The following is a 15,791-nucleotide window of genomic DNA, read 5'->3' on the forward strand; positions in this document are numbered from 1 at the left end:
CTGTCCGTGTGCTCAGGGGGTCGTTCATATTTGGCGTCGGATTCGGGAAAAAAATGGATATTAATCTTCTCTTTTCTATAGTTCGACGTATTGATTAGCCGAATTGTTGACGAAAAGACTCAGGTCTCTACACTTAATTAGCATGGTGATGCACGTGTAATAACCGGAAATCTGCTCGAACGAAGTCAATTGTCGCTGTTCTGCAACAACTAGCTTGACCAAATGACGTGCCACTTTTTGTTTGTTTTTTGTGCTTCTTCCGAGCTTGCTTATGAGTCTTACGATTACTACATCAGGACAAATAAAGCTTTCGTGACTATTCTGAGCACGTGATTTTATTTTGGTAATGGCACAAGTTCGCAAAATGACAAAATGACATTCGCAGTGAATCAGGTTTGACTATTAACCCTTTCATGGACATTATAAATAAACCCTGGCTTTTTTGGCAACACAAACTGGTCCCACTTAACATTGTAGATGTTTTTTTTTTAAATAGTGTTTCATGTTTGAGCGGCATTGACGTCTAGTGCCGTAAATGGCAGCAAATGAGGTAACATAAGAACCATTCTAGCAGAAAACCTCGATAAAGAACATTCATTCACCTTAGTCAACAAGTCAAATGTATGTCCTGTAAGTGTTTTTTTTTTTAATCATATTTTGTACATGAAAGCATTAAGTATTAAATGGGCAGTGTTGGTCCGCACGGTCAAAAATGGCAGTTTTGTGCAAAACAAATAAAAAATACCTGATATTACACTTCTTCGATGCTGTGTAAACAGGAACTCTTGTCATTACTTCACCTTACATGCAGTATCCTTTAAATAAAAATAAAATACAATTTCAAATGCAAAGATTAATATTCTTCCCTGATGTCAATGAATGCAAGTGAATGTCCATTATGAACAATAAACTGCATTCTTAAATCGCACATCTCACGGTATAAATATGTTATACTCTTGTTGTAAAAAATATAAGAACATTTTCATTGATTTAAAATAAGACTTTTGGTGATACCCAAAGTGGCAGATCAGTCATTGTGCTGTGGTTTCTTCTCCGTCCTTACGCAAAAGGCCGAGCTGCAGGGTGACAAATTCAGTCATTCTTTCTTTTTTTTCCCCTAAAAAATGTCCACGTCTGAAAAGACGACGTTAAAAAGTGTCGGCGTGCAGCCGCTCGGCCGTCGACGTCATATGGCTTTGACGTCGGGCACGTCCTGGTTCTGGGCACCTTGCCGGGAGCTTTTGATTCCCTGCAGCTTGCGCCCGTGCAGCGTGAATCGCGACCAGGCGGCCAATTGCAGCAAGGCGCAGGTGATGGGCACAAACACCAGGATGTGGAAGCAGCCCAAACGCAACGGCGGAGTCCCCGCCGACGAGGACGCGTCGACAGGGGAGTCTTTAGCCGGTTCTCTTTGGAAAATATCGTAGCCTATGAAACACAACAACATGGTGGAGGCACCTTTTGAATTGTTTTTCCATAGAAAATGATATGCACACTGCCTTATTTTTCTCCACAGCTGTCAATGACCGCCATTGAGTTCAATAAAGTTATTTTCTTCCTCTAGCCAAGATGCACCCTCCATCCGAATAGTCCATCACTAGCAGGCGACTAGCGTTGTGTGCGCATTTTGTCGTATATCAATTCAAATCAAAACATGTACACAGTCGAAACTACATGCCCATCCCGTACCTGTGTAGGCGCAGAGTAGCCACGTCCCGATGAGCGGCGCCAACGTCTGCCCGGGCTTGGTGAGCAGGGCCACCATGCCGAAGAGCAGCGCCGACGCTGCCTGCTGCCGCCGGTTGACCACAAAGTCCTCGTCCACCAGGTCGGAGATGACCAACTTGAGCAGCTTGCAGGTTCCCTCCGTAAACACTCGGTTGCTTTCAGGGGGCCAGGCGACAAGACGTGAGAAAAAGAGCAGTCTGTGGATCTGGACGGCACTTGACCGGAGCTCACCTGGCTATGAAGATGCAGAGCAAATAGACGTGGTCGGCCCCCGCCAGCAGCATGGCCACGCTCAGTGCCAGCTTGAGCAGGAACAGCCAATGGATGACCCGGTAGACGCCGTGGCGCTGGCACAGCGTCAGGAAGTACAAGTTGTTCAGGTGCGGCGCCACGTAAGAGACACCTGAGCGAGAACAACGGCCTTTGACCACCACGTCCACGCGGGGAAGGATTTCTTTTGCGTTTACCGAGAAGGATGGAGCCCGTGGAGGCGGAGATGGTATCGGAGAGCAGGTGCTCCAGGAACAGAGGGAAAAAGTTGTTGTTGAAGTGGCAGTGAAACACCTGTAAACAAGTCAAATCCCTTAAGGCCGTTTCCCAGAGGACCTCCCGGACGAAAATATAACGACGGGATCACCTGGAGGAGGTTCATGGAGACGAACCACATGAAATTTTTGTGTCTGGAGAGCTGCTTGAGGTACTGTCTGAGAGTGACGGGTCGCTCTGGCGACGTGAACGGCGCGTGGCCCACGCTGAGCCTGCGGCAGAGGAAGAACGTTAAAAAATCTCCACCAAAGGGATTTTTAAACAGAACCTACTCTTTGAGCGCGTGCGCTTCGTCCAGTCTGGGCCGGATTTCCCTTTGAAAGCGTTCCCGTAGCAACCGGGAGACGATTAAAAAGCCCAAAATGGAGAAGGTGGCGAGGGTCACGCAGAAAAGGCGGAAGGCGTAGAAGTCCTCCTTGTCCCAGAAGGAGTAGGACAAGAAGACGGAGAAGGAGCCCAGGGCGCTGAAGACCGAGCAGTGGAAATTGAGGCGCGTGCGGTCGGCGGCCGACACGGCCAGGTCGGCCATGAGGGCGCTGTGGTGGAGGTCCACCATGGTCAGGAAGCCGTCGTACAGGCACAGGCACAGGATGAACTGCAGCCCCGGGCTGGCCCACGCCACCCAGAACGCCAGGAAGGACAGGGCGAAGAGCGGCCCGCTGGACGAGAGCGCGTGGAGGCGCTTCAGGATCACCTCTGGGGACGTCAGCTGGGAGCTGCTCCTGCAGAACAGACAATTGCTCAAATACACCTAAAAAAAACCTTCCATTTTTGGTACACGGTCGATTGGTCGCCGGTCTTTTGGTCGCCCGGAAGGTTATTGATAATTACCTTTTAAATCGTTGCTCAAATTCCCTAAATACAAACTGCGAATTACTATTTAGTCATACTTAATGCCCTAGTAATTATTAGGCTAAAGAAAAGCTCCAAATTTCCCGGACTTTTATTGTTTTTTGTTGGAGAACTTGTCAAGACCCTGACTGACGTAGCTTCCATTTTTGGTACACGGTCGATTGGTCGCCGGTCTTTTGGTTGCCCGTTGTCGCGGTCCGGGCAACCAAAAGACCGGCAACCATGCGACCGCACTCGCCATTTTTAGCCCCATGTGGACGTCAATGGCATTGAAAGATGAGCATTAATTGCGGACAAGGCTTAGTAACCATTGCTTTATTTATGTTGTTGACTAATTTAATGATTATTTATTCATCTGTTTTTGTTATTTGTGGAGTTAGTGGTGAAGCTATAAATCTCATTGTACTTGTAAAATGTCAATAAAAGCATTTAAGTCAATTTCACGAGAGGAGATAAAAAGACGCATGCATAAACTCACTGAGGAGAACTGAGAAATTGGCGATCGCTCATCCAGCCGAACAGAGGATCGTTGAGGCTGTTCCACAGCAGAAACACCGTCTGGAAGGAAGGACACGCGTGCTTACGACGCAGCCCGGGTGAGAGCGAGCACTGGACTCACCTCTCCAACCCAAAAGGAGACTTTGTCGATCTTGTAGACGGACACAAAAGTGTCCACGTAGTAGAGCAAGAAGACATTATGCAGGATGGAGATGAAGAGGGCCAGGGAACCGTAGAGGACTGCAGTGGGGATGACAACAGTGCCGGTCAGCCCGCCGGTCAGCCCGCCCCCCTCGCCGCTCCGGCCCATTCTTCCTTTGCCGCCGTCAATCAAGCGCCAGCTGCCGCCCGCTCCCTCATGACCTGCCAAACGGAAGATTCACTTTCAGATGGTAAGATGGCTGACGATTTTGTGTGGCTAACACTGACGTGAAAATAAAATTGGAGCATTATCACAAAATTGTGTTTCCAGTTTGAATCCACTATGCTAAAATTAAAAAAATAGTAAAACCAGAGATGTTTGCCTTTTTTTCTTCTGGAATTTGCTTGATTTAACCTGACAAGCATTTGAAAGATTTTTCCAGCAGCCTTTTCACATTAAATTCCATAAAAGTAACACAAATACCAAACTGCTTGGCTCAGGTTGATTTTATCTCATGTAGTTCTACAGGTGAGACAAGATGGCCACAACAAAACATTTCTTGGGAGGTTACCCAAACTTTATATGCGGCAGAAAGTTAAATGATTTGTCAAATAATTCAAGCATACAGAACTTCATATCCGAATTATGTCAAAACAATGATCTACTTGCCTCTTCTTCTTGGTTCAATCATTGTAAACCGCCAAAATGAATATTCTTGTGTAAAATCCAGTCAATTTCAAGTTGGAGGCTCGCTCAAGTCTAACCCAGCAACAAATAAGCGTCCACACTCACGTTTCACAGCACACCTTAACAATTTAGAGCCTAAACCAGAAATGCAGCAACTTGGCGGTTAAGGAATGTAATTGGCTGGAGACCAAAGGCGAAGGGATCTCCGCAGGACGGCTTATGTTGGGCCATATCAATGACAAGGCACCGTTAAACGCCTTAACGTGTCATTACCGAGAACTTCCCGCGGGCCAATATTGATGATGTTGCTAGATGCTCATGACATGTATACAATAATGAATTTTGGAACTGAAAGTCAAGTTTGGTAAGGTTGCATGCTGAATTGTATGAACAAGAGGAAGTTGCAAAGTAGGAAATGAAATACTAAGCTTTTATATTTCTGTGACCACATTGAAATGACACATTGGGACTTGACAAGCTCTCTAGGAGTCCTAACAATAAGGTTTTCAGGAAAAACACAATTTACAACTAACAGGGGCAAAATTATAAACACACACACACACGGGCACAAAAAAAGCAACAGGAGATAAAAATAGAGAACAGATAAAGAAAGACACGTATGGATGTATATCTGGTGATCTGTTTGTAGTATATCTGATTTGAGCAACAACAACAAAACAGTTATACAACACACAGCTGTTTGAGTTAACAGGTGTATCCTCGGCAATGATGTATTAAGCTTGGTCAGTCCAAATTGGTAGTATATTGATTTCCGTTTGGAAAAGCTACATAGAGTAACATTTATTTCAAATTGTTACAAACCTCTCAATTGCCCATGTTAAACAAATTCTGCCTTTGTATATAAACTTAGGGGCACTCGTCTTGCGTTGAAATGTGACCACCTGTTGCTTTATTATCAACAAAAGAACAAGCTAAAGCAAAAGATGAAAGTCAATCTCAAAGTGTGGAAAACATTGCCAAACTCAGGAACAAGGTGGCTAATCACAAACTCTTCGACTAGTTTGCACGTCAACTCATACATTTCTTATTTATGACGATAAAGGTTTTATTCCAATTTCTAATGGCAAAATGAGTAAGTGGCTAACATTGCTAAGTTAGCGGTAGTTAGCCTTGGTTACGTGTTAGCACGTTAGCAGTTAAACGGATCCGGGTAAATAATTAATATTACGAGGAAAAAACTGGGAAAATAACACAAAGAGAGGGATACATACGTCCAGAAGACGTTACCGACACCCGATAGTTGAACAAATCCACGTGGAGCCTATCATCGATTGTCCCCCTTGGCTTTATAGTAGCGAAGAACAGTGGGCTCGAGCTCTAGACAACCGGCGAGGAGGCCGAGTAACCACGTCATGTCAACCGTGGCAGGGCGCCTCGTCGCTGGGACGACCGCAGCAGATTCGCCGTGTGCTTCATTTAATAGCTGTGTGGAGGCGCTAATGGAAATATTTGCGCCCCTAGCGGCAGTATTTTGAACTGGCTATCAGCGTTTCAACTTCGCTGCTGCCAATTCATATGAAGAAATTAAAATATAATGATGTTTTAATACCGACTACACGCATGCGAATTTCAACTAAAATCAATAAAAGCGTGAATTGAGGTTGCTCGTGCCATTATTTTTTTGTCCAGCAGAGGTCACTCGCGTATTGCAGGGAATTGACTATACGTCAGTGGTCGTCAAACTGGGGCTTGAGGGCCAACTGAGGATCGTAAACTCTAACTTTGAGGTCCACAAAATAATTGGCAATAATTGTTAGACTAAGTTAAGTAGTGTCATGTTTACTAATATTATTCGAATATATTGTTCCTTGTAGACTTATTTTTACACAAACTAACAAGGCTTCACCTCCATTATTTGCACTGACATTATTGTCAATTTCAAAAGGTTGGTTAGTATTGAATTTTTGGCCACTTTGGAGATCAGCCATTAAATGCAATTTAATGTTTTTTTAACCACTTCTGTGTGCTAAGATATTTATCCATTCATTTTCCATTTATTAACACATGTACTGTTTTATTATGTGTGTGTGGGCGTGTGGGCGTGTGTGCTTGTGTGTGTGTGGGGGGGGGGGCGCACTGGGCTTTGAGTGTTATTGCGTGGAAGGGAGGGGCCATGATGTGAGAAGCGCCGCCACAGTAGAGCAAAACAGAGAGAGACTTGCAAGAGCAAGCTCGCAGATGCGTCCGTGCATACAGGTGCACACAGCAGGTGAGTTGGCCTCTTTATTTCCCATTAAAGTGCATTATAATAATATAAGAATAGATTTACGGTAGCGACGCAAAAAGTAGATTTGGCAGCTACTTCATGCCTGGTCCACAGGGACCTCTTTCCAACAAGCATCTGCATGCATTAACTGTTCATTACTAGGAATTGCAGAGAGAGGTTGGAGGGAAAAGTAGAGGGAATTGACTCATTTTATTATTTTTTTAAATGAAAAGGCGAGGAGTTAAGTCAGTGGAATTTGTATTTAAATTTGCAAGTCATTTGTCTCTTTTTTTAGATGAGTCTAACACTTTAAGATCAGCGCAACTATGCAGTTATTGATGTTAAAATGTGTTTGATATAAAGGACAAATATAACTGGAGTTGATATTTTAATGTTTACATACAAATTTCTGGAAATTAACCTGCCTGCCAACCGATCAAGTGTGAAATGACACAGTATTTAGAAATCCTAAAGGTATTTAGATTTTTTTTTAAACTGTAATGGATGTTTTTGTTGTGGGAAAAAATGTCCACATGCATGTGTTACGGTATATGGTAGTTACTGTAAATATAGACCTAATGGTGGTATATGTATTCAAAATCTTTTTAGAAAATAAACTTATTTTGAAATAATAGTAGATAATTGGCCGTCATACACAGTTGAACTGATGCAGTTTATAAAATCATCTGCCCATTTGCTGGCTTTGGTGCTAATATTAGAAGAAAAATGTAAATAGAAGTACAACAAACAAACCCCTGAAGGAGTGTGTGAATGTTAACACTCACCTTTTTCCTTTCTTCTTCTGTGTGTCACTTCACTGAGGAAAGAAAAGTTAAGATATGAGTGCTTTGAATTACAAGCATGAAGATGTAAACAACCAAACTTAAAACACTGTCATATGCAAACATCTGTGTGTATCCATTTTGGCTAACCGAGGGTTCTCTTTTCCCCTGAAGGGGATTTGAAGCGAGAGAATGCAATTTTGGACATGTTTCTCCAACATGGAACACCCAAAGATCGTCCTCCTCCTCCTCCTCATCCTGGCGACAGCATGCCAGCTGCGAGCCTTCCCGTTCAGCGCGTCCCCGGACGTCGATGTCACCCCCAGGACGACGGTCTTCCTTAAGGGTGAGGTGTAAAAAAAAAAAAAATTAACAAAACACACACACACACACACACACACACTTTGTGGCCTGATTCGATGCCGCATGCTCGTTTGTTTCCGAGACCGGCACACTTTTGGGCCCCGGAGGTGCCCGTGCCGGTCTCTCAAGTGGTGTCCTACATCGCGGCGCTCGGCAAAACGCTTAGCGATCGCTGCCCGGGCGCCGCGTTCTGCTGAATAGGTGTATTCTGCCTCCCTGACCGTTTTCGTCCGTCCGTCCTATCGCCCCGACTCACCTTTTCTCCCCCTTCACCACTGCGGCAGAGCTGCAGCGAGGAAGGGAAACTCCGACGCCCTCCCCCTCCCCGGTTTGATTCTATGGGGACGAGTATTATTAGAGAAGGGCAAGAACGAGCAGGACGGCGTCGATTCTCGACACCGCCTCACGTTCGGTGCCACGAGTGGAGGAAAGAATGAGTACAAATCACTTTCTGTATCTCAAACTCAGTGGCGGCGAGGCAAATGATCACATCAACTCAGGTCGATGCTAAATCTAGTTGAGAAAGATCATTAAAATGAGCAATAATCAATCGGCGACACGGTGGAAGAGTGGATGGCATGTCCGCCTCGCAGTTCCAAGATCGAGGGTTCGATCCCTGGTTGGTTCCGACTTTCCAGTGTGTGGTATGCATGCTCTTCGCCTGCCTGTGTGGGGACTCTGGTTTAGTGTTTTGTACTGCTTATCACTATCTCAAAGGTTGCAGAGGGTGCTGGAGTCTATCTCAGCCAACTATGGCCACCAGGCAATAGGTTTTCAGCCAATCACAGGGCACAAGGAGACCATTCACACTCATACTCTTAGCTCAGGGCAATTTAGCGCTCACTAGCTTTGCCTCCGACTACAACCAAATCAGTCCAAAATAGTCCAAAATAATTTCTACGGTCCGCTCATCTTGATGGACAGCGCCCGCCTTCCTTTTGTTACGCCGCCCGCCGCGACGAACGGCGGCTCGACAGCGCGGCATCTCGAATCCAGATGAAGAGCTTAACGAGGGCAATCGAGCTGTTCCTAAAATGGGTTTCATCAGACTTTTGGGTTGGTCTAGGCTGCAAATTTCAAAGGGGTTGTCCTTGACCCACTTTCTGAAGAGCCATTGCGCTTGTTTTTTTTGCGCTGCAGGGGTTGAGCTGCTGAGCTCCGTCCCATGAGCATGACATGTTCCACTCCCACACTCCGCCAGCGGTGACACATGTCACTCGCCATATAACATGGCGCCTCATTTGTACGGCCATCAGCGTGGGCGGACGTGCCATCTCGTATAAATTAAAATAGACAGTACGTTTGACAGATGGTCTACATGAACGAAAAGGACAAGGACACGCCTCTGCATTCATCAGAGGAAGAGCAAACTCTTGCGGCGCGGGTAAATGTCGATGAAAATGCGTACGGTAGAAAAATGTGTCGCCTAACGAGCTTTAGTGGAGGATGACTTTGGCAAACGTCCAGACCTTCCATCTTTTAAAATGACCGCCTTTTAGCCGCTGAGAAATGGCTGCCAATGTCAGAGCACGCGTCTTTTGAACGCCGACTTCGGGATTACGACTTGAACAAAGGATTAGAATTCGTAAAAGCAATTTTTGGATGTGGAAATCACAGAGAAACTGATTTACTGTGGGGAAGACCAAAGTGAAGCAGACTATGTGGTATCAATAATTGACCTGGATCCATGTATAATGTAGTGTTGGAGATATTAGTATGTAGTATGATACAACTGGAACAACAAAGCAACGTTCCAATATGGATAGCATTAATGAGAAATGTCGTAAGTTGGTTAAATGATGCTCTTTATGGTAAATTTCCGATTTAGAGCATGGAACTTTTTTCTCAAAACGGCTATTCTATGACCTTATTGGAATGGTAAATGACCAATCTGACCTGCTTTTGCCTTTTGCAGCAGACCTGAAGTAATGCTCATTTTAAAATATTGATGAGTGTTGGCTGAAGAGCTGAAAAGATGTTCAGTTACGGTGCAGGGTGTGAAAAACATGCATCATTCTGTACTCCAATCCTCACTTGGGCGTTCACCTTGTGAAAGCTGAGCTTGGCTATAATCAAGTAACCGAAAACTTGATGTTTGACTGTTGAATTCTACTCTATCGCGATTCAGTTTGGAAGATGTTGGATGGTCGCTGGATGAAAGTGAGTGGCAGTCATTGTAAAATTGGGAATTGTTCTCAAGTTTGACTCTGGTGTGTCGCGTGCTTTCTCGTCAATCAAGTGACTGACTGTGAGTCATGCAGGAAGTCACATAGACACGCATAGATAGACACACGAGGTTTAACATCATCCAGGCCCCACATGGTGGATTGCCCGTTGCCTGAACACGCTCAGAAACTGCCACCTGCGCCGGATCAATTGGCACTTTTTCACACCCGTGACACGAACGCAAACACATTTTGAAGAAGCCTGCGTGTGTGTGCGCATCTTTGTGATAAGCTCTGAATGGAAGCTAACTTCAAACGTCACTTCTGACCAATTGCACCAACCAAGGCACTAAAATAGACTTTTGGGCGAGAATTTCCCACTATAATTCAATCATGCTTTGAGGGCTATATCATACCTGTCAACCTCTGCCGATAACTGCCCTTATAAATGATTATGATTCCCCTTACAAACCCCCAAAAACCTTACAAACACCGTACGACTAGTACGGTGTTTGTAAGGTTTTGGGGGGGTTTGTAAGGGGAATCATAATCATTTATAAGGGCAGTTATCGGCAGAGGTTGACAGGTATGATATATAGATGATAAGAAGCAAAGTGACCTTTAAATAGCTGCTTAAAATTAGTGTTCCCCGATACCACACTCAAATGATTTAGTCGATATCGGGGAGCGCTAAGAAATAACGCACAATATGTACTGCCCAAGCTGTCCGCTAGATAGTACACTTACTTTTTATCACTATTTACGCTATCGGATTGACTGAGGAGTGATAACGCGCTTGTGTAAAAGTGCGTTGTGAAATTAGCTAACCCTAAGAACCTGTCATGTACATGCAAATTACAAATATATGTTTTTAAATTTGATTTAAACAAAATAAACACTAGCATTTTCAACCAGCCACTTTTAAAGGGGTGTATTTAATTCAACTACAGTTGCATATTTCCCATCTAAGGTGAAAAATCTTAATAAATCGAGTCATATAAACATCTATTATCTATTAGCATGTAGCTATAAGATGGTCACATAAATATCCGACGCATGTTTTAACCAGGCAATATGTAATTCTCTTGAGGCTTTTTTTTTGTAAGCCTACATAGGATGAAAATACTAATTTACTAAAATGATTGTGTTTTTATTGTGCCTTTGGAGTATCTCACTATTTCAAGTAAAAGTTACAGAACCTGATAATAGCCTTGCATAAACACAAGCAAGGTCGCCAAGCGGCCTCGGGCCCCCTTGCCTTCGTCACTGCACTGTTGTTTCGCCCCTATTTTACGATATTTCTTTCTTTTTTAGTTCGCAGATACATACACGGAAAGGCCTGAGAATGACTCACACGCGCTGCTGTGTTTGCATAACTGTTTGTGCCAACATAGCCGCTGAGAAAAGTGACGTGGTTCCCTCGCGTGCACGATTTTCTTCCAGCTAAACAGTGTTGGCGATGTGCATCGTCGCGTGTTTTTTTATCCTACATTGACAACAGTAGTTAAAAGTTACTGCAGTTTTTTTAATATGAAGTTGATATCACATGACTGCAGTTCTTTAAAATTGTTGCATAACATGTTTACTGTATTTCCGGTACTATGAACTGCACTTTTTTTTCCTAGTTTGTCAGCCTGCGGTTTAGTATTTGTTTTTTTGTGTGTGTGTGTGTGCGCTAATCGTGCCCTGTACATTTAGTGTGAATGTTGTTTTTCAGAAGTGATGGAAAAATGACAATTTTAAGGGATTTTAAGGGATTTGGTGCAGGGGTGTCAGAGTCGGGTTGGTTCGCGGGCCGCGTTAACGTCAACTCGATTTCATGTGGGCCGGACCATTTTAGAAAAACTTAGATAGACTTTTTATAAATTGATTAAAATAACTGGATTAAAAGCCCTGAGTATTCAGTTTTTTATAGATCTAAAACAATGTTTATTTTAGCTTTTTTATATGTATTTTTAGATTTTACAAAATGATTTTTGAACTAAAAAGACAGAAAAAATGGATAAAAAAATTACAATGATTAATTTATAAGGGGGAAAATCAGGAAATCTAATATACATCTATACTCTTCATTTTAATTTGATCCTAAAACTGAAAGTCAGCACTCATGATTTACTTTCCCAAGCCACACAAAATGATGCGGCGGGCCAGATTTGGCCCCCGGACCGCCACTTTGACACATGTGACTTGGTGTGACGCCGAGAGCTTTTGGTTTACTACCATTTGGTATTTTATTATTACTGCCTGCCCCAGTCAAAATCGCGGGACGTCTGTTCTGGTTAATGGTTTCAAATCCTTAAATGGAGGCCAAAAACCCCTATGACAACAATACAAATATTCCAAAATATGTTTTCTGTTACTTCCGCTATTTTAGACAGCTTCACGTCGGATTGATTGATGTCATGAGATGGACGAGACCTGACCAAGCACACGGCCGATGTGACTGCGGTCACGTGACTCATTTCCGTTATGCAACAACACTCAAGAAAACAGAGTGGTCTGTCTTACCGGAGATTGGAGATATTCTTCAATTTGTCTCTTCTTCATACTTTGTGTTGAAATTGCCCAGCGTGTTGTTATTGTGACTGTCGGGGGTCGTCTTGTTGAGGCTGTTGGAAACGGGGCCAAGGGGGCTCTTGCCACATTTTAAGGGCATTCATCAGGACGGTTGCCCCAATACTGCCAAGTTGCATCAGCGATGCGGCTCCGTCATATTCCTTGTCACTGAGTGGGTGGGTGATAATATTTCGTTAGTAGGTCATGCTCAATTTGATCTCGCTACAGTCAGATAGAGAAAAGACAGCGTTTCATAGCAATTCCCTGAAAATCATCATCGCGGTGACATAGCGTCCATTTGGGGATTTGACTACAATCACTGAGATTTCAAGATTTTGTAACGTATTAAAATCATGGTTAGGGTTTAATACATAATAATAATTGGACATAGGCCCGATCGTCATCAACAACAACAAAAAAGCCTAATTGTCATCACACCCAGAAACTGCGTATGACGAAATTGGTAGTGCTTCTCCACAAGGTGCGTTTTCTCGGCAAAAGACCTAAATAAGTGATAGTTTCGGATTCGTAATTTGGCATTCTGCCATTATGGATACATCACATCACCCCCCGAGTTGATCACTTACCTCTCACTGTCTTTCACTTACCTTCAATCAGCCAGTAGGAGGCAGATCACCACCCAAAACATCTTTTCATATGACCTCACCCCGAAGTTATTACACAGAAGGGATTGTGTGTTGTGCTACCGCAAGTTTAGAGTTCTGATGGATGTGGGGAAAAAAACTGTCCTTAAGCCTATTTGTCCGTACTTTGTGGGACCTATAACATCACTTGTGTGTGTTGTTATTGATCTTGTTTACGCTTGTGGGCTTTGTCCCATTGGTCGTAACAGATTACGTTGACAGTTAGCGTAGTAAGCGTGACCTCCGGAGGCCACGCCGTGGGAGTGCTTTGGTGAGAGAGCCTGTGGATGTTTGCAGACCTGCTGGGCAGCGCTCGCTTCAGCGGCACCACGCAGAACTACAGCACCCTTCTGCTGGAGGAAGAGGCAGGGATTCTGTACGTGGGAGGAAGAGGAGCACTGTACGCTCTTAACGCAAGCGATATCGCCGCACCCGCCAGCCCTCGAGTGAGTAAACCAAACAGAGCAACCCCGCACACACACACACACACACTCATTATACACACACACAATTCAACCCTTCTCCACACAAGTTTGTGTCCTAAAGGAGGACATGCTAATTTTAGCTTGAAGCAGATTGAGCAAATCACATTGAGTCCGTTTTAATTTTAGGCTTTATGGATTATATGAAGCAAGGAGGGGTAAAGTGAGGACCGATATTTTTTTTGGGGGGGGATATAGCGCATGAAATACTTGCTTTTTTCTTTTTAAACCAAATTTGCCAATTGAAATATTAGTGCATTTATTATGTGATTTTTTTAATTGTGTATTTGGTAATATAATTAGTGTATAAAAACTTTCCATTTGAGAATCATCATGTTTTAAACAATTAATGCCTCATTTTCTAGTGTATACACCATACCACTAGGGGCAGTGTAACACACTCATGAAGACAAAAAAATATACAATGTAATTATTGTATAAAAACTTTCCATTAGAGAATCATCATGTTTTAAAAAAATTAATGCCTCATTTTCTAGTGTATACACCATACCACTAGGGGCAGTGTAACACACTCATGAAGACAGAAATGTCTATAACCTTTACAAACACTTGATCTTTGCTCCCAATTCAATGGACAAGATTAAAACCTTCACAGAAAAGTTGTCCATTTTGTGTTACATTTGTTTACTCTACTTTATGCTTTTCAGATCGAATGGGACTCCTCTCCCGAGCAGAAAAAGCAATGTCTAAACAAAGGGCGGAATAACAAGGTGCGTCTCAGTGGACTTTTTCTATGAGGACTTTTCTCCAATATTGACATCATCCGTTTGTTTCCACTTTTCAGACGGAGTGTTTCAATCACATCCGCTTCCTGCAGCGCTATAACGAAACTCATCTGTACACGTGCGGAACCAACGCCTTCCGACCTCTCTGCGGGTTCATCGTAAGTGTAGACCGCCCGGCTTTTTTTGTACTCGGGCTAAAGTATCGGGACACCGACAAAACGTTGGCCATGTTTTTCTGTCCGCCAGGATTCTGAACGCTTCACCTTGTCTTCGGGGACCGAGGACGGCAGGGACAGGTGTCCGTACGACCCGGCCAAGGGATACACGGGCCTCCTTGTTGGTACGCATCCTCATTTTAATCATATTGTTTGAAAGATTGCTAATTTAACCCTTTCAAGGACGATGGAGAACTATTGAAAAGTCCACACATAACACCTTCAAGTGACTATTTTTGGTCATTTAAAAAACTATTATTAGTGTAAATATTTTTCATTATTCATCACTATTGTATTTTCATGTAGCTATCAAATAATTTGTAAATTAATGCAATTTTAATAAAAGCTGAATGACTTATAAAAACGAATAAAAACAAAAGCACACTCACTTTGATGTCGATTTTTGTTGAGTTAGGGATAGATGTCCAATTCTTTTAAGAAAGGAGGATTGGCTATGACTGTTCTTCTTTCAGTGCCATTCTCCAATCAAAATGGAGTGGGCGTCCATTCCTGTCAATGGCAGCAAATGTGTTAAATCAGTGACCTGAAAGGGTTGAAAAAAAGTCATTATTTGTGCATGAAAGTTTAAGAAAATCTGTCAATCAATTATTGAAATTTCAAACGTTTACTTGCTAAATGCTTGAATCCTTGTAAGAGGAAATGCATGTTTACCCATTTTACTTTACTGTCAATGTAGTAGTACATTAACAATTCAGTTTCATAAATTACACTATACGGTACAAGTAGCATTTAGCATCATTCAGCATTTTTAGCAAGTTTTTTCCCCCCAATTAGATGGCGAGATGTTCACAGCATCCCAGTACGAGTTCCGCAGCTCACCAGACGTGCGGCGCAATTTCCCCTTCCCCACGCTGAGGACGGAGGAGGCACCCACCCGTTGGCTTCTGGGTAAGGCTGCATGTCCCGGCCAGACCCCGCCTGACTTTCTATTTGGCATCCAGAAGCGGATTTTGTGGGCTCAGCCCTAATGCGGGAGAGCATCAACAGCTCCGTCGGAGATGATGACAAGATCTACTTTTTCTTCACGGAGAGGAGCCAAGAGCAGATGGCGTACCCCAGCCGCACCAAAGTCTCCAGAGTTGCCAGAGTTTGTAAGGTCTGAGGATTTAACTACATTATAGCTTCCAAAAATATATA

General features: G+C 43.5%; 1 protein-coding gene across 1 annotated transcript; it reads right to left on the bottom strand.

Moving 5' to 3' along the window:
* Positions 1 to 317: 317 nt before the first annotated feature.
* On the bottom strand, positions 318 to 12,642 carry slc68a1a (solute carrier family 68 member 1a). The gene is made up of 11 exons (XM_077626483.1): positions 12,499 to 12,642; positions 7,613 to 7,801; positions 7,466 to 7,497; positions 3,746 to 3,987; positions 3,605 to 3,684; positions 2,547 to 2,996; positions 2,366 to 2,486; positions 2,196 to 2,292; positions 1,960 to 2,131; positions 1,690 to 1,883; positions 318 to 1,428 (listed from the first exon to the last, which is right to left on the bottom strand). Exons 2-11 carry the CDS (start codon positions 7,717 to 7,719, stop codon positions 1,187 to 1,189), a joined length of 1,737 nt encoding a protein of 578 aa, XP_077482609.1. The 5' UTR covers positions 7,720 to 7,801; positions 12,499 to 12,642; the 3' UTR covers positions 318 to 1,186.
* Between the last annotated feature and the right edge of the window lie 3,149 nt (positions 12,643 to 15,791).

Source organism: Stigmatopora argus, chromosome 18, assembly GCF_051989625.1.
Source record: "Stigmatopora argus isolate UIUO_Sarg chromosome 18, RoL_Sarg_1.0, whole genome shotgun sequence".
Lineage (NCBI taxonomy): Eukaryota > Metazoa > Chordata > Actinopteri > Syngnathiformes > Syngnathidae > Stigmatopora > Stigmatopora argus.

Coding starts and splice junctions, on each gene's coding strand:
- slc68a1a (XM_077626483.1), bottom strand. CDS start 7,719: ATGAGGAGGAGGAGGAGGACGATCTTTGGGTGTTCCATGTTGGAGAAA. Junction 2,997..3,604: donor CAATTTCTCAGTTCTCCTCA/GTGAGTTTATGC, acceptor TCTGTTCTGCAG/GAGCAGCTCCCAGCTGACGT. Junction 1,429..1,689: donor GCTACTCTGCGCCTACACAG/GTACGGGATGGG, acceptor TGTGTTTCATAG/GCTACGATATTTTCCAAAGA.